We start from the raw sequence: 18,501 nt of genomic DNA, 5'->3' as shown, positions 1-18,501 counted from the left end.
GGCAGAATCTCATCTGGAGAGCCGGGTTCAATTCCCCACTCCTCCACATGAAGCCTGCTGGGTGACCTTAGGCTAGTCACGGTTCACTCCAAACTCTGTCAGCCCCACCTACCTCACAAAGTGTCTGTTGTACGGAGAGGAAGAAAATGCGATTGTAAACCACTTTGAGACTCCTTTAAAAGGTATAGAAAATCGGGGTATAAAACCCAACTCTTCTTTTTCCTTTACATAAATCAATAAATAAAGTCGGTTGCAATGCTGAACGTGTGGAAGTCAGGCAGTGCCTTCAGATCTCATCCCAAACCCATCCCTCCACCCTGTGTTCGTCAAGAGGGGCTGTGGCTCAGTGGTAGAGCCTCTGCTTGGCATGCAGAAGGTTCAATTCCCGGCTTCTCCAGTTAAAAGGGACCAGGTGGTAGGTGATGTGAAAGACCTCTACCTGAGACCCTGGAGAGCCGTTGTGAGGGTCTGTGGCTCATTGGTAGAGCATCTACCTGGCACGCAGAAGGTCCCAGGTTCAATCCCTGGCTCCTCCAGTTAAAGCGACTAGGCAAGTAGGTGATGAGAAAGACCCCAGCCTGAGACCCTGGAGAGCCATAATGAGGGGCCGTGGCTCAGTGGTAGAGCATCTGCTATGCATTCAGAAGGTCCCAGGTTCAATCCCCAGCATCTCCAGTTAAAGGGACTAGGCAAGTAGGTGATGTGAAAGACCTCTGACTGAGACCCTGGAGAGCTGCTGCCGGTCTGAGTAGACAATAATGACTTTGATGGACCAGGGTCTAATTCAGTATAAGGCAGCCTCATGTGTTCATGTATGACTCTGTGCACGCGAAGCCCTTGTTCAGAACTTGCATGGTCCCTCCTTCCTTGGGTTCTGCGTTCATTTTGCGGCGCTGTGTTCTGGCACCGACGTGCAGTAACTGGTCTCCCTGTTCTCGGTCCTCCAGCGGGCAAGTTCTGGGGCGTCGGTGCTTCGAGGCTCGGATCTGCGCCTGCCCAGGCAGGGACCGCAAAGCCGACGAGGACAGTATCCGGAAGCAGCAAGTCTCTGACAGTACAAAGAACGGTGATGGTACGAAGCGCCGTAAGTAGCCAGGAGTAAATGGCGGTCAAGGCTGTGGCTGGATTGTGGGCACCCCAGTGCATAACTCGCTGTGTCAGACAGAGCAGGGGGGAGGCCTTCCACATTATGCTGTTTCCGGAGCATGTGGACGTTTCCGTTGCGCTGAGCCCTCCCGTGGGCGAAAGGGATTTCTCTCCAGTACCAGAGGTACATACCAATTATATTAGGTGCTTTGGAACACAGGCAGGATGCTGCTGCTGCTGCAGTCGCCTTGCTTGTGGGCTTCCTAGAGGCACCTGGTTGGCCACTGTGTGAACAGACTGCTGGATGTAATGGGCCTGGGTCTGATCCAGTAGGGCCTTTCTTATGTTGCCTTCTGCCACTATTCTGCATTTCCGGTGGGGAGTGGCTGTCTTTGTCCTCAGTGGGAATGGAGCCCGCAAGAGCTGAGCCAGTTGCAAATGTCATGTGTGAAAGACAGATGTGTTCTCCCTCTCATTGATTCTAACAGAGCCCACATCCTGCTAAGAGACATTTTATTTTATTTAACAAAATTTATATCCCGCCTTTCTTCCCTCACAAGGGCCACTGAGGCTGCTAAGAAATTAAAACATAATAATAAAATCACATTTTAAAGTTATTAAAATGACCCCCCCCCCTTCCGAAAAAACAACAACACACACAGGTCATTAAAACAGATAAAAACAGATCTCAGATATGTACAAAGATGTAAGAACAGGAATTAAAACCTTGGTCAGGAAGACAGGATCACCGAGGGAATGCCAAACAGAACCAAGTGGCCTTCGCCCACATTTAGTCTTGCATAGTTAAATATCTGTAATTGCAGCGGCATCTGCAGAAACCGTGTTTTGGGGATGGATTGTTCTGAAAAGTTCCCAAACGTGGCCAGCCAAACGGTGGCCCTGGGAATCTCGACCAGATGGAAAATCTTGCTGCACCGGAAAGGCTAACATGGGTTTTTGTAGCAGAAGCTCTGGTGGGCTCAAGCATGCCTTATCAGAGCCATGAAACGAATTCCCAGGCAAAAACATCTAAAGATGTGCCAAGAAGAAAGAAAAAACAGATGAGCTAAAAGGTCTGGTTTGGGGCTGTTCTGTGCAAAAATCAGAAGCACACAGAAGAGCAGGGTGATTATTCTTCAAGGATGTAATTGGTGAACCAGATAGGCAGGAGTCCGGCGACACCTAAAGATGGACAAGTGTTAATCCCAGCCTGAGTTTTCATGCACTTGCATGGGGCTTAGAAGTAGGAACATAAGAAAGGCCCTGCTGGATCAGACCAAGGCCCATCAAGTGCAGCAGTCTGTTCACACAGTGTCCAACCAGGTGCCTCTAGGAAGCCACTAACAAGAGTGCAGCAGCTCCATCCTGCCTGTGTTCCACCGCACCCAAAACAATAGGCATTCTCCTCTGATACTAGGGAGAATAGGTATGCAGCATGACTAGTATCCATTCTAACTAACAGCCATGAATACCCGTCTCCTCCATGAATATGTCCACTCCCCTCTTAAAGCCCTCCAAGCTGGCAGCCATCCCCACATCCTGGGGCAGGGAGTTCCACAATTTAATTATGCGTTGTGTGAAAAAATACTTCCTTTTATCTGTTTTGAATCTCTCACCCTCCAGCTTCAGCAGATGACCCCGTGTTCTAGTATTATGGGAGAGGGATAAAAGCTTCTCCCTGTCCACTCTCTCCAAACCATGCATACTTTTATAGACCTCTATCATGTCTCCCCTCAGCCTCCTTCTTTCCAAGCTAAATAGCCCTAAGTGTCTTAACCTCTCTCCATAGGACAGTTGCTCTAGTCCCCTAATCATTTTGGTTGCTCTTTTCTGCACCTTCTCAAGCTCTGTAATATCCTTTTTTAGGTGAGGTGACCAGAACTGTACACAGTATTCCAAGTGTGGTCTCACCATAGATTTGTACAAGGGCAGTATGATATCAGCAGTTTTATTCTCTATTCCTCGTCTAATTATGGCCAGCATGGAATTTGCCTTTTTTACAGCAGCCACACACTGGGTTGACATCTTCATCGAGCGATCCACTACCACCCCAAGAGCCCTTTCTTGGTCTGTCGCTGCCAGCACAGATCCCATCAGTTTATATGTGAAGTTGGGATTTTTTGTCCCAATATGCATCACTTTACACTTACATTGAAGCTCATTTGTCATTTTAATGCCCATTCTTCCAGTATGCAGAGATCCTTCTGGAGCTCTTCACAGTCCGATCTTGTTTTAACCACCCTAAATAATTTGGTGTCATCTGCAAACTTGGCTACTTCACTGTTTAACCCCAACTCCAGGTCATTGATGAACAGGTTGAAAAGCTCCTGTCCCAACACAGATCCCTGAGGCATCCCACTGCTCACATCCCGCCATTGTGAGAACTGACCATTGATTCCTACTCTCTGCTTCCTATTTTTCAGCCAGCTCTCAATCCATAAGAGGACTTGTCCTCTTATCCCGTGACTATGAAGTTTGTTTAGCAGTCTTCAGTGGGGGACTTTGTCAAAAGCTTTTTGGAAATCCAAATACACAATATCCACAGGCTCATTCCTGTCCACATGCTTATTGACTCTTTAAAAAAACTCTAATAGGTTAGTGAGACAGGACCTACCCTTACAGAAGCCATGTTGGGTTTTGCCCAGCAGATCTTGCCCTTCTATATGCTTGACAATTCTATCTTTAATAATGCTTTCCACTAATTTACCCGGAACAGACGTTAAGCTAACTGGCCTGTAATTTCCTGGGTTCCCCCTGGAACCTTTTTTATAAATGGGTGTTATATTGGCCATTCTCCAGTCCTCTGGTGCAGAGGCTGATCGAAGGGACATATTACATATCTTTGTTAAAAGTTCATCAATTTCCCATTTGAGTTCTTGAAGAACTCTAGGATGAATACAGTCTGGTCCCAGTGACTTGTTAGTTTGCAGTTTGTCTAGACGTTCTAGGACTTCCTGCCTTGTTACCACTATTTGCCTCAGTTCCTTATTTTCCCCACTCCAAAATCTCTGTTCAGGAGAAGGAATCTGCCCTGTATCTTCAACAGTAGTGGCTTATGTGGGGGAGGAATTGTGTGCAGCAGGGTCAAGGAGCCTATACATTTAAAGCGAAATCAAGAAAAGTACAGATAGTTTTTATTTATTTATCTATGTTATTTATAGTTCGCCCTCCTCCAGGGACTCGTGGCAGATTGCCCAGAGTGAGTCGATACAATCCACAAAATGGGGCTTTCAGTAACCAATGCATAAGGGCTGTAGAAGTCTGGAACCACCAGAAAGAACTGAAGCAGATAATAAATATTCACATGACACATTAAGCAGTACAAAAATTACACAGAATAGAATCATAGAGTTGGAAGGGACCACCAAGGTCATCTAGTCCACCCCCCTGCACAATGCAGGAAATTCACAACTACCTCCCCCCCACACACACACACACAGTGACCCCTACTCCATGCCCAGAAGATGGCCAAGATGTCCTCCCTCTCACTATCTGCCTAAGGTCATACAATCAGCATTGCTGACAGATGGCCATCCAGTCTCTGCTTAAAAACCTCCAGGGAAGGAGAGCTCACCACCTCCCGAGGAAGTCTGTTCCACTGAGAAACCACTCTAACTGTTAGAAGTTTCTTCCTAATGTCTAGATGGAAACTTTTTTGATTTAATTTCAACCCGTTGGTTCTGGTCTGACCTTCTGGGGCAACAGAAAACAACTCGGCACCCTCCTCTCTATGAAAGCCCTTCAAGTTCTTGAAGATGGTTATCATATCCCCTCTCAATCATCTCCTCTCCAGGATAAACATACCCAGCACCTTCAACCTTTCCTCCTAGGACTTGGTCTCCAGACCCCTCACCATCCTTGTTGCCCTCCTCTGGACACGTTCCCGCTTGTCTACATCTTTATTAAATTGTGGTGCCCAAAACTGAACACAATACTCTAGGTGAGGTCTGACCAGAGCAGAGTAAAGCGATCATAGGATCCTACTTACAGTAAGCTATACGCAGCAGTACAGACCACAGTCCTTAATAATTTCTCCAAGTTTGTACACTGTAATGTACAGTGCATCCCTGTTACCTATGCAGAAAAGCCCTCTTGAATCATTCTGTTGTGCATAGTTTGCAGAGAGTGGGAGCCTTCCTGATCTCCTCAGGACGAGGACATTCCATAATCTGGTATAATAATAATAATAATAATAATAATGATGATGATGATGATGATGATGATGATGATGATGATGATGATGATGATGATGATGATGATGATGATGATGCGATTAAGGGGAGACATGATCGAGGTCTATAAAATCATGCATAGTATGGAGACAGTGGACAGGGAGAAGCTTTTCTCCCTCTCTCATAATACCAGAATGAGGGGTCATCTGCTGAACCTGGAGGGTGAGAGAATTGAAACAGATAAAAGGAAGAATTTCACACAACGCATAGTTAAATTGTGGAACTCACTGACCCTGGTTGTCCCTTCCAACTCTATGATTCTATGAAGAGGTGGTGATGGCTGCCAACTTGGAAGGCTTTAAGAGGGGAGTGGACATATTCATGGAAGAGACGGCTATATCCATGGATACTAGTAAAAATGGATGCTAGTCATGATGCATACCTATTCTCTCCAGGATCAGAGGAGCAGGCCTATCATATTCAGTGCTGTGGAACACAGGCAGGATGATGCTGCTGCAGTCGCCTTGTTTGTGGGCTTCCTGGAGGCACCTGGTTGGCCACTGTGTGAACAGACTGCTGGACTTGATGGGCCTGGGTCTGATCCAGCATGGCTTTTCTGATGTTCTTATGTTCTTGTTTCAGAGGGTAGCCATGTTGATCTGTAGTATAACATTTATATTTGAGTCCGGTAGCATTTTAGAGACCAACAAGATTTTCAGGGCATCAGCTTTGGAGAGTCAAAGCCTCCCTGAAAATAAACACCAGTTTCTGCAGCTCATAATAGAATGGCTCATGAGGTTGTCAGGCAGCTGCAGGAGTCTCAGCAAAGCGCACGGCTGAGCCGGGATCCTGGACTGAGCATAACTCTCGCTTTGTGTTCTCCCTCGGTAGCTTTCCGGCAGAGCACCCACGGGATCCAGATGACATCTGTCAAGAAACGGCGCACCCCAGATGATGAGCTTTTGTACCTGCCTGTAAGAGTGCTTTCCTTCCTTCCTTCCTTCCTTCCTTCCTTCCTTCCTTCCTTCCTTCCTTCCTTCCTTCCTTCCTTCCTTCCTTCCTTCCTTCCTTCCTTCCTTCCTTCCTTCCTTCCTTCCTTCCTGTTGTTGTAACCTCCGCTGGATAAACCGTCCCCTAACCCAGCATCCTAAGCAGAGTGAGACTTACTTCCAAGTGATTGGGAGGGATTGATTTTATTTTATTCATTTATACCCTCCTTTCTACCTAAAGGGGACCCAAAGCGCTTTATGTTTTGCTGATTCTATGACCTTAGGCAGATCATGAGAGGAAGGGCATCTTGGCCATCTTCTGGGCATGGAGTAGGGGGTCACAGGGGTGTGGGGGGGGGAAGGTAGTTGTGAATTTCCTGCATTGTGCAGGGGGCTGGACTAGATGACCCTGGTGGTCCCTTCCAACTCTGTGATTCTGTGATTCTACGTCATTCTCCCCTCCTCCATTTTATCCTCGCCACAACCCTGTGGGGTAGGTTAGGCTGAGAAAGTGTGGCTGGCACAAGTTCACCCAGCTACCTTCCCTGGCATGAGTGGGGATTCGAATCTGGGTCTCCCAGATCCTAATCTGACACTCTTAACCACTACGCCACACTGGCTCTCTCTCCCTGACTCCTTCCCCAAGTACATGGGCATGTGCAAAGCAATTTGGGGGGAAGAGGGAGAATGTGCAGCAGACCTGGGGGGTGGGTGCTTGGAAGCAGAGAGAATCTCCCTCATTGCTCCTGATCACACCGAGCTTCTGAACCGGGAGCAAGTCACTTTGGGTCAGGCACTGGAGAAAATCCTCTGCCCCAGAAAGGTCAGAAGCATCAAAAACAGGCATGAAGATGCTCTCCCACTGACCCATGGACCCTTGCAAAGTCAGTATTGTCTACTCAGGCCGACTCTCCACCCCTACGTCTCCAAAATTGTGCACGCTGTGAGAGAAAGCAGACAGCTAAACTTTTCTCGCTCTCCTACGATGCTAGAACCTTTTCATTTTTGGTGGGGGATATTTTGTGCAACTGATTGGCAATATATCCAAGGCAGGGAGAAGGAAGTGCCACTTCATGTGACAGGTAGCTGGCGTGTGGAACTCCTTACCACATGACGGCCATTGGCTTGGCCTACTTCACAGGGTGTCTGTTGTGGGGAAGGGAAGGTGATGGTAAGCCGGTTTGATTCTTCTTTAAGTGGTAGAGAAAGTCGGCATATAAAAACCAACTCTTCTTAATTTTTCTGTGATTACCGACCTGGGTGCAAAACCGGGCAACCAATCGTGTCGTTTGGTGGTTCTTACCTGACAGAAGAAATTAGAGTCTAATTTTATTTGATCTTCCGGGAAACCTTTCTAGCAACGGTCTGATAGTTTCGCTACGAGGGAGTCCTAGCCAGGCTGCTCTTTAAGTCTGTGCAGGTCATCCCAGAATCCACACACTGACTTAACTCTTTTCTCCTCCCTCTCCCTCACCTTGGCCCAGGTGCGCGGCAGGGAGACCTACGAAATGCTGCTGAAGATCAAGGAGTCCCTAGAGCTGATGCAGTACCTCCCCCAGCACACGATCGAGACGTACCGGCAGCAGCAGCAGCAGCAACATCAGCACCTGCTGCAGAAGCAGTGAGTATGCCTGTGGGCGAGGCCAGCGTGGTGAGGGACCGGCGGCGGTGGAATGTTGCGGGGAGTGCTGTGTGTGTGTGTGTATGTGTGTTCCTTGCGCTTGTCGCACTGCACGATCCCCAACTCTTGGGTATTCAGCTTTGTCGGATTGCAAGCAGCTGTTGTGATGCGCTCGTTTTTTGTCAGCTGCCGCATTTTGACATATGGAATGGGTCCTCGCGAGCTCCTTACGTGGCAGCGATCCAGTGAGGCTGTGTGAGTGCATTGTAGGAAGCTGTCCACGCAGCTGGGTTTGAGCTGCTTTTCGAGTGAAACGTTCGATTGAAGCTGAAAAGAGGGATCCCTCTTCAGATTACGCAGGGGGGGGGCGTTATTTACTTAATTCATGCCTATGGGTAATTGTGTGTGTTTTAAGTGCTGTCAAGTCGCTTCCGACTCACGGCGACCCTATGAATCAATGTCCTCCAAAAGGTCCTATCCTTAACAGCCTTGCTCAGATCTTGAAAATTAAGGTCTGTTGCTTCCTTTTATAGAGTCGATCCATCTCTCGTTGAGTCTTCCTCTTTTCATGCTGCCCTCAACGTTTCCTAGCATGACTGTCTTTTCCAGTGACTCTTGTACTTTGGTCACGTTATGAGAAGACGACAGCCTCAGTTTAGTCATTTTAGCTTCTAGGGTCAGTTCAGGCTTGATTTGATCTAAAACCCACTGATTTGTTTTTTTGGCGGTCCAGGGTATCTGTAGCACTCTCCTCCAACAACACATTTCGAAGGAATCTACTTTCTTCCTATCAGCTCACAAACACACATGCCTGTGTGGCTCAACTACGTAACATCAAACGGAGATTGAAATACTTTAATGACTTCATAAAGCAAGCACCAATAATATCAAATGGAAGCCAGATGCTATCAGTCAACAATACCGTTTACCCAATTTAAAAAAATAATAATGTTAAAGCAAGCTATGGCTCTTCAGCAGTTGTACCGTTACATGAACATATGAAGCTGCCTGATACTGAATCAGACCTTTACTCCATCAAAGTCAGTATTGTCTACTCAGACAGGCAGCGGCTCTCCAGGGTCTTAAAGCAGAGGTCTTTCACATCACCTGCTGCCTGCTCCTTTAACTGGAGATGCCAGGGATTGAACCAGGGACCTTCTGCATACCAAGCAGATGCTCTCCCACTGACCCATGGACCCTTGCAAAGTCAGTATTGTCTACTCAGGCCGGCAGCAGCTCTCCAGGGTCTTAGGCACAGGTCTTTCCCATCACCTACCTGCCTAGTCCCTTGAACTGGAGATGCCCGGGATTGAACCTGGGACCTTCTGCCTGCCAAGCAGATGCTCTGCCACTGAGCCACGGCCCCTCTCTTGGGTGGGCCTGGTGCCTCCAAGGTGTGTTGAATTCAGAGGGGCCGTGGTTGTAGGCATCTGCCTTAGAATGCAGTGGAGCCTCCCTTGTGTTCTCCATCATAAAGTGTCGCCCTGCCTTTCTCAGTCTTTTTGGGTCTCATTACAGCTGGAGAAATACTTTCAAACAAATCACATTTAAGTGTTTTAGAGTTTCAGAATTCTTGCTGTTTTATACACAAGGGACAAGATCAAGATCAAAATGTTACCAATGGCAGGTGAATTGTCGGGCTGTCATTTGACTCTCACCCTTCTGTGGAGTGGGGTGCGTGCTGTTGCTTAGCAATAACGCTCCCAAATGTTGGCGCTCAATCTGGATTTCAATACCGATGTGACTTCTGACACCACTCTTCGGTCTGAATTTGGCAAAAATTCAAATTCTTTTCTTTCAAATGTATTTCATTCCTCCCCCCATGAATTTCTCCTCCCTGAAATTAATCACACCTCCCCGAAAAAAGACAAAAAGACCAGTTCTGGTTTCTGCCAGTTACATGTGAAACACTGCAAGGGCCCTTTCACACACGCTGAATAAAATGCACTTTCCATCCACTTTCAATGCACTTGGTCAGATGGATTTTACTGTGTGAAATGGCAAAATCCGCTTACAAACGCTCATTAAAGTGCATTGTAACTGGATTGAAAATTTATTCAGGATGTGTGGAAGCGCCCCAAATTACTGATAAGGGACAGAATTCCCCCAGCAGAGAGACAGTATGGTATAGTGGCTAGGACCGGTCAGGCCTGGGTTCCAATCCTCACTGTAATTACAGGAGATCTCCAGTCCCCACCTGGATGGGGGCAACCCTTGGGGGGTCTGGAAAGCTGTCTTGGGGCTGTGTTTGGGCAGAGGATCATGTGTTGGAAGGTTCCCCTGAAGCGCGGATGTTTTTCAAGAGGAGGCGAAAACGTTCTCGTAAGCAGAGCTGCGGGGAAGGGTGCTGAGCGAACTGCTTTGTGCTAATTACTGTTTTCTGCCTTCCTGGGAGGCAAAGCTGGAATTTTGAGGTTGCGCTTTGGACGAATTTAAAAAAAGCATCTCCCCGAGTCTTTTGAGTCCATCCCTTCAGTCAGCTAAATTTCTTTTCAGCTAACCTCCTTGAGGTTTCTTTTAACAGAAGGGATGTTGTCAGAGATAGCGATTTTTCTGCAAAGTCTTTTTTTTGGGGGGGGGGGTGTTCCCCACATGAAGTGACCCTGGGGGTTCTGCCTGTTCCAAACTCCAAGTGAGATAATGTCATCGTTTCTCTTAAAGCCAGAATGGGCCAGGATGCCCTGTGGCGGGGGCCCTCGGTGTTCTGCTGTTCTGTGTAAACTCACGGATGTCATGGTCCCAAAGCCCTGACCGGGCCCGGGAAAAGATCGAAGCGAGACGTGATTTGAGCCATCTGTGATCAGGACCATTATTTTTTTCCTCCAAAACCCTTTGGGGTGGGAAGATTACGGGTGAGATGCCTCCATTTTTTCATTCCTTCCCCCTCAGTTGGGGGAAATAACTTTAGTGAATGATGCTTCCCAGTTGCAGATTTCTGGCTACATGATTCTTTACGGACATTGAGTCTGTGTGACATTTTGCTAAAATTGTGTGTGTTGTGTGTTAAGTGCCGTCAAGTCGCTTCCGACTCATGGCGACCCTATGAATGAAAGTCCTCCAAAATGTCCTATCTTTGACAGCCTTGTTCGGATCTTGCAAATTGAAGGCTGTGGCTTACTTTATTGAGTCCATCCATCTCTTGTTGGGTCTTCCTCTTTTCCTGCTGCCCTCAACTTTTCTTAGCATGACTGTCTTTTCCAGTGATTCTTGTCGACTCATGACGTGACCAAAATACGACAGCCTCAGTTTAGTCATTTTAGCTTTTAGGGTCAGTTCGGGTTAAAATTGCTAAAATTACCCTTTTCCTTATCTCCCTTTGAAGAACGTGTGTTTTCTGGAAAATAGTTCAAAAATTCTTGTTCAGTGACACTGTTTCCTCTAGCAGCTGATTTCCTGGGGCCCGACAAGTGTTTTTAGAAAGTGGGTGGGGCCAGGTGGGGCTTTTCCCTAGCAGAGCCTCTGATTGGCCATTGGAGATTTGATGGGCTGTGCGGATTTTATTTTATTTTTTAAAAAAAGGTTGCTTTGGCAGCAGCTGCCACCACAGAACAAGGATCTCCACTGTGTGACTGAAGGTAATCATGGGGCAGCCGTTTTGTGGTTGGCTCCGCCTCCTGTGGCAGCTGTTTTGTGGTACCCCACTGGGGTACCAGAGATGCCCACAGGCTCAAAAAGGTTGAGAGCCCCTGCTATAAACAATGATAGCCCCCACCAGGATCTTAGTCTTTGTTATTAGGTCAGTGAGTATGTGTGAATGCATGCAGTTGCATGCTCCGTGCAAGCTTTAAATACGTCCGATTTGCACTGAGTTGAGTATTTCGAAACTTTGGACGTTGTACCCACAGTTGTCTCTTTGCAAGTGGGCTGCGTTCAGATCTTGTGGGTCCTGCCGCGCAGAGGCTGGTCAGCATGTTTTGGGAATGCTTTGGTTTTTTGGCTTGCTTTTTCCTGAGATTTTTCCCCCCTGTCATTCAGAAGGTAAGAAAGAAACATCAGGTGTTGAGGGAACCAATGTAGCATAACATAACTGTACAGTTGTGTGTTTTGGGGGCCTCGCTAAAGAGTGTCCTGGTTGCTCTTGAACTAGAACACTTTCTACCTGAGGTCTCCTCTATTGATGCCAGGGATTGAACCTGTGACCTTCTGCCTGCAAAGCATGTGCTCTTTCATTGACCTATAGGCCTTGCCCCTATTTTGCAGTGGGGCAGAGAGGACCGAGCACTTAGCATCCTTCCTTAGACCCTTTCAATGGGGCATATAATTTGGAGCTTGGTTTTGGGTAGAAATAGTGGGGGGGGCAGCCCCGTGATTATACAACACCCTCCACAGGGAGGTGCTCCTGCCCCCCCCTTCAGTCTTCAGGAGGCAGCTGAAGACTGCTTTGTTTCGGAGTGTATTTGACTGATTTAGTCCTAATTGGAGGCTTTAAATTGTGGTCTTTTAGGTGGGGTTTTTTTTTTGTAAGAGTTGTTTTATTTGCATTGTGAGCCGCCTTCTGGTCCACAAGGTAGGAGGGCGGCTAATAAATATTTTTTTAAAAATAAAAATAAACAGATGGGTGCCAGAATCCTCCTAAAAGACCCAGAAGTTATTGACACGACAATCTCCCTTGTCACACCTTTCTCTTTTCTTTTCGCCTGCCTGTTCTTTTGCGCATGGTTTTCTGACTCTTCCCCCCCCCCCCATGTCAGATACCTTCATGGTCACAGAGGGTCTCTTGAATGCCGTGATTTTTCCATACTGGAATGAGTCTTTATGTATATGAGAAGGCGTGTTGGTTGGGGAGAGGGGGTCAAGAGCTGCTTTCATCCCCACAGCTACCTGTCAAATTTGGAAAGGGATGCTTCTAGGTGCTTCTAGCCCATATCAGGAGCGGGGGTTGGGGTGGCTTCCTCTGCTGGCTCATGGGCCAGATAAAAGTACTCAAGGGGCCAGATCCGGCCCACGGGCCATATGTTTGACATCCCTGGGTTAGAATTTTGCCAAGAGTTTCGCCTGATTCTCAGCCTCATTGCATGCTCCTTCCCAAAGGCCCAGGAGAGTAAGAGGGCCACCTCTCAAAGGGAGCGCTAGCAAAAGTGGTATCCAGCCAGCACTGCAGTATGGCATCTCCTGCCCTGGCTGCAGATTGGAGAGAGCTGGGGAGGTGAGATGCCATGTCTGACAGGCTGTCCACCTTTCCTTCTCTGTCCCCCGGGTTGCCTTCTCTGCTAAAGGGGGTTTGTCCTGATAGCATGGTGTAGTGGTTAAGAGCGGTGGTTCGGAGCAGTGGACTCTGATCTGGAGAACCGGCTTTCATTCCCCACTCCTCCACATGAGCGGTGGAGGCTAATCTGGTGAACTGGATTTGTTTCCACACTCCTACACGAGTAGCCATCTGGGTGACCTTGGGCTAGTCACTGTTCTCTCAGAACTCGAGTCTCCCTTAAGTGGTAGAGAAAGTCGGCATATAAAAACCAGCTCTTCTTCTTCTTCCTGTGATCACGAAGGTATTTTTTCCCCTCCCCTCAACTGCTTGCCGCAAGTCACGGCCCCTTCACCTTCTTCTTCTCCTCTCTGGTTCCTTCTCCTGCAGTCTTCTCTCCGCCTGCTTCAGGAGCGAACTTTCGGAGACGCGGAGGGAGCCCCCAAAACGCAACGAAGCCTCCCTCAAACATTCCAGCCCCTCGAATCCTTCGCTCTACTCGTAAACAAAGCTCGGGGTGGCATCTTTTTCCAGCGCCCTGGCCTCCAAGGAAAGGGCTGTAGCCAAATGGAGTGCCGGGATTGACGCCGGGCAGCTGAACAGAGAACGGAGGCCTGTAAGGCGTGGAGCGTTTGCAAGGAAGAGGGCCTCCTGGCCGTAGGTCTAGCATTGCTGAGTCTGGAACAACCTTGTTCTCGCCTTGGGTTGTGACATTAGTCGCTTGGCTTCTGTTCCGTCCTGTTGCCCTCCTTGTGAAATCTCTGAAATGAGCAGGTCTCGGCCATCTCCAGAGAATCTGGACTACTTAACGTAAAGATCAGCGCCTGCAACGAAAAAATGCAGCTTCTGAACTTTGACGTCCTGCCACCGATTGTGACTTGTGTTTGGGCTTTTCATGGCTGGTCTGAGACCAGTAAGAGTGTGCAAAAAAATTACAGACTCGTTTCTGCTGAGCAGATGGACATTTTGAGCGCGTTTGGTGGGGTCAGGCCCTCTTTGGAGTTGCTATTGCCTCTGCACAACTTTTCTACCTTGTATGAAGACCCCTTAAATTAGCGGGGGAACCTCGTTGCTAGTGATTTTGGGCCTACCTCAGGAGCGGTCCGTTTCCAAAGGTTCCCATTGTACCCTCACTGCATAGGATTGCCTCAAGACTAGCAAAGGGTTATCGTAAGCTTTATCTGTGGTTCCATAGCCATCCCCCAAAGTCCGCAATACAGCATGAGCATCCCCAGGTATCAATGGCCCACCAGTGTTGTGGTGCAAGTCTGTAGCCACCAGTTGGGTGCAGCAGCCGTTCCGTTGCTTCATCTCCCTGGGGATTCGCCCACCATCTTGTGGGGCCGCCTGCCCCTCGTGTAGCAAAATTCTCTCCTTCGCTCAGCAGCCGCAAAGGTGCCCTCTGATCCCGAGGCCCTCAACCATTGATCACTCTGTCAAACAATCTGGGTCCCACCATGATAAAAACCGAGAGACCCTTTCCCCCTGAGAAGGAGATCTATACGTTTACAGTAGGACCTTAAAGACTACCAAAATTTCTGGCAGGGGATAAGCTTTCGTGAGCCGTGGCTCACGAAAGCTCATCCCCTGCCAGAAATTTTGGTAGTCTTTAAGGTCCTACTGGACTCCTACTCTTTTCAACTGCTAGTGACAGACTAACACGGCTACCCATCGTGATCTATAGGTTTACAAGCATTCTGATACTACATTCATCATTGCAGGTGGACATGGGGGTTCGGGATGAGTGAGCCCTTAGTAATTGTGAGGAAAATCCCTCGCCCCATTGGTGGTACCCATACCGTGGGTTGAGAACCACTGTTCTACTCAGCTGTGCAAGCTTTTATACAGAGAATTCCTTTATTTCTTTGTCTTCCTCTGTGACTGTGTGGTGCTGATTTTCAATAAACTTTTTTCCATCTTGGTTTTGCCTGGTCTTCTGTCTCCCGCTTTCCCTGCACCTTTATCTTCTTGTAGGGTTGAGCTGTGTGCCTGGCTCTCCCCTCGTTCTACGTTTTCCTCACGCTCATGCCTTTATCCGCCTGCCCAACTGATGGTATCCCTTTGCTCTGGTTAGACCTCACTTGGAGTATTGTGTTCAGTTTTGGGCACCACAATTTGAGAAGGATGTAGACAAGTTCCCTGCTTCATCTCTGAGCCGTTGCCTACCATCTGCTGCAGGGAGATTCCACCGCTAGGCTAGCCTACAATGGAAGGAACGCTTGGAAAAGCACAGTGGAGATAATGAAAAGAGTGGGAGAAGTCTCCTCGCCAGTCAGGATAGATGAGGGTGGGCCAGAGGGAGCAGCCGTCCGGTTAGGGTCTCTGCTGTCCACAGAGCCCCTTCCATGCCCCTCTTCTGCTGGCCTGTAGCTCATGGGCTAGTGAACGAGGAGGAGGAGGACAGTTATGACATATGAACAGCCGGTAGGCTGAGGGTTTGCATGCAGGAAGCACCCTGGCCTGGAAAGCGGGGCTACCTGCCCCCAGGATCTTCCAGGTCTGAAATGGAGGGCAGGGCTTGCAAGGACCCTAGGTGGGGCATGGCAAGGTACCTTGGCTTAGTGGAAAAAGAAGAAGGAGGAGAGTTGGTTTTTATATGCCAACTTTCTCTACCACTTAAGGCAGAATCAAACCAGCTTACAATCACCGTCCCCTCCCCACAACAGACACCCTGTGAGGTAGGTGGGGCCGAGAGAGTGTGACTAGCCCAAGGTCACCCAGCTGGCTTCATGTGTAGGAGCGGGAAAACAAATCCAGTTCACCAGTTTAGCCTCCACCACTCATGAGGAGGAGTGGAGAATCAAACCCGGTTCTCCAGATCAGACTCCACCGCTCAAAACCACCGCTCTTAACCCACTACACCACGCCAGTTATGGGCTGGAAGGGCCCAAAACTGTAGCAGGTCAGGTCTGCTCTTCCATGGAAGGTTCTGGTAGGCAGTGTTGGGAAGGACCTTTCTCTGCATGAGATCCTGGAGAAGCCAGCTGGACCACAAAGGCCAATGACCCAGCCCTGTGTAAGGCAACTCGGTCCGTGCGTGCATTCATACATTGAAGGTCAGGATCAGCGGGCTTAGTCGTAGATGAAGCCCAACACAAGGGGTGCTTCAGTTGTATCTCCTAAGGGTGCCCGGCTTTAACGCACCCTGCCCCGCGTTGGGATGAGAGGCACTTGGTGCGTTCTGGCTGCCACACGCCAGCAGTTACTTGAGCTGATTGGAGTCTTGCCCCTGCCGTGGGCCGGCCAGTGACCGTGTGTCGTCTCCCTGCCTCGGTTTCTCATGGGGAGAGTCGAAGATGTGGGGGTTGAGCAAAATAGGGATTGTGAAACGCTTCTAATTCCTAGCGCTGTAAAAATAGTGTCTGATTCACAGAAGGTGGTGGTGGTGGTAATGTTGATGAGGATATTTCGGGGCTTGGAACCGGGGCTGGAATTATGCCATGCGGAGAGTTGCCCCTTTCCCTTGTGCAGGGAAACAAGATTCCTACACACACAAACACACATAGAGATGGGGAGACAGCTTGGTCAACTGAAAAAGAATTTCTACATATGTAGAAAACTAGCATGCACAGCAGGGAATTTATTTCGGTATAAAGAAGGATTTGATTCTGTGAGCTTCTACATGCAGTCCGAAGCCAAACAGTCCCTCCAGTGAGAAGTAGCCCTGCGTTTAGGCAGCTGGCAAACCTGACTTCCAGCCTGCAGTGGTACCTTTTAAACATGTTTGCTTGCTGGTCTCATCTGGTGCTGTGGCTCAGTGGTAGAGCATCTGCTTGACAAATCCCCAGCATCTCCAGTTAAAGGGACTAGGAAGGTAGGTGATGTGAAAGACCTCTGCCAGAGACCCTGGAGAGCCGCTGCCGGTCTGAGTAGACAATACTGACTTTGGTGGACCAAGGGTCTGATTCAGTAGAAGGCAGCTTCATGTGTCTGTGGATACTTGGGAATGACAGGCTCATGAGCCTGAACCCTCTCTGTCTCTACCCACCCCTGGAGTTGGATCCTTCCTCAGAGAGGCATTGTGGTATAGCGATATATGTGTGCCAGATAAGGAGTAGGGAGACCTGGGTGGGGACTCTCTGGCTGACCTTGGGCTCTCTTGCCCCAGCCTACCTCGTAGGATTGTTGGGGGAATTGTGTGCACCGCCCTGAGGAAGGGCAGAATAAAAATGTGAATGACAGATACGTCGATCTCCCCCCCCCTTTTAAATTGAAACATGGTGAGGCCTTTTTACCATCACAATGACCTGCTGCCAATCTAGTGCAAGCTCCTATTGGTCCATGCCAGTGTATCCCCTTCTAGTAGATGCTCGATCTCTCTCTCCCCTCTTTTGCAGAAGTTCCATCCAATCTCAGTCTTCGTACGGGTCCGCCTCCCCTCCGCTCAGCAAGATGAACAGTATGAACAAGCTGCCCTCAGTCAGTCAGCTCATCAACCCACAACAGCGCAACGCCCTGACGCCCACATCGATCCCAGACAGCATGGCGGCAAACAGTAAGAGAGTTTTCTCGTGCGGCTTCCTCCCGTGGGCCTGGAGTAGTCACTTGCAGATGGGCATTCTTGCCTTTTTTGGGTAACAAATGACAATATTTGGCTGTGGTCGATTGGCAAGCCTTCATGAGTATTCTGGGCCCTGGAGAGAGTTTCAGGGCGTAGCCACATTGGTCTTCAGTGGCACAGCTCTGCTCGAGTCCAAAAGCACCTTTGCGGCCGACAAGAGGTTCGGGGTATGAGCTTTCGAGGGTCAGCGCTCTCTGACAAAGGGGGCTTTGACTCTCGAAAGCTCATACTCCCCCCCTCCAATATTGCCGGTCTTTAAGGTGCTACTGGACTCAAATCTAGCTGGACCCTGTAGAACAGCTGTGACGTTCCTAGTCCTCATGAATGTGCAGGGACCAGATTCGGAGCTGAGCCTAAATGGACATCGAAATTGTTCCGCTGTTGCTAAAAAGCGCTTCACTTTCTAGTGGGCTTCAACCCCTCTCCCCCCCAATCCATCTTTTTGGTCCAGACCCTGTATGCTAGAAGGAAGTATGCTAGAGCCCCTGGAAGGCTGGTAGTTAATACTCTTGGGGGAGCTCGGTGGAGAGTCCCCAAAGTCCAAGGTAGCCCAGGGATTTTCTTTTTGGTCATCAAAAAGCTCCCCCTCAGGGGGTTCTGTGATGGTAACTTGTATATAGGGCTAGCCTTTGCCCTGAATAATTGCAGGCGAGTAGGGAACAGGAGCGTTTCCCAACCTGTGGGTTGCAAAGCCTGCGGAAGCGAGTACCCAGTTTTTGCAGTTGTATTGAATTATGCTTGCTCATTCTTGGTTGGTTTGATTTTTAAGCAGTCCACCATACCCAAAAAAAGTTGGGAGCCCCTGGTGTAAACTGATTGTTCCAGAGGGTTGGCCGTGTGGGTCAGCAGTAGAACAGCTAGTTGTGGGTCCAGGAGCACTTTAGGGA

The 18,501-nt window shown here is 48.8% G+C and overlaps 1 protein-coding gene across 1 annotated transcript in view; it reads left to right on the top strand.

The window, feature by feature from the left end:
* TP63 (tumor protein p63) overlaps positions 1 to 18,501 on the top strand; it is a 107,120-nt gene that overhangs the window by 81,820 nt on the left and 6,799 nt on the right. The window contains exons 6-9 of the mRNA XM_056849727.1: positions 948 to 1,084; positions 6,150 to 6,232; positions 7,732 to 7,868; positions 17,391 to 17,548. Coding sequence (XP_056705705.1) covers positions 948 to 1,084; positions 6,150 to 6,232; positions 7,732 to 7,868; positions 17,391 to 17,548 — 515 coding nt within the window. The remainder of the gene's footprint in view (positions 1 to 947; positions 1,085 to 6,149; positions 6,233 to 7,731; positions 7,869 to 17,390; positions 17,549 to 18,501) is intronic.

This window comes from Euleptes europaea, chromosome 5, assembly GCF_029931775.1.
Source record: "Euleptes europaea isolate rEulEur1 chromosome 5, rEulEur1.hap1, whole genome shotgun sequence".
Lineage (NCBI taxonomy): Eukaryota > Metazoa > Chordata > Lepidosauria > Squamata > Sphaerodactylidae > Euleptes > Euleptes europaea.
The sequence above is the reverse complement of the archived record's forward strand: the minus strand, read 5'-3'. Positions and strand labels throughout refer to the sequence as shown.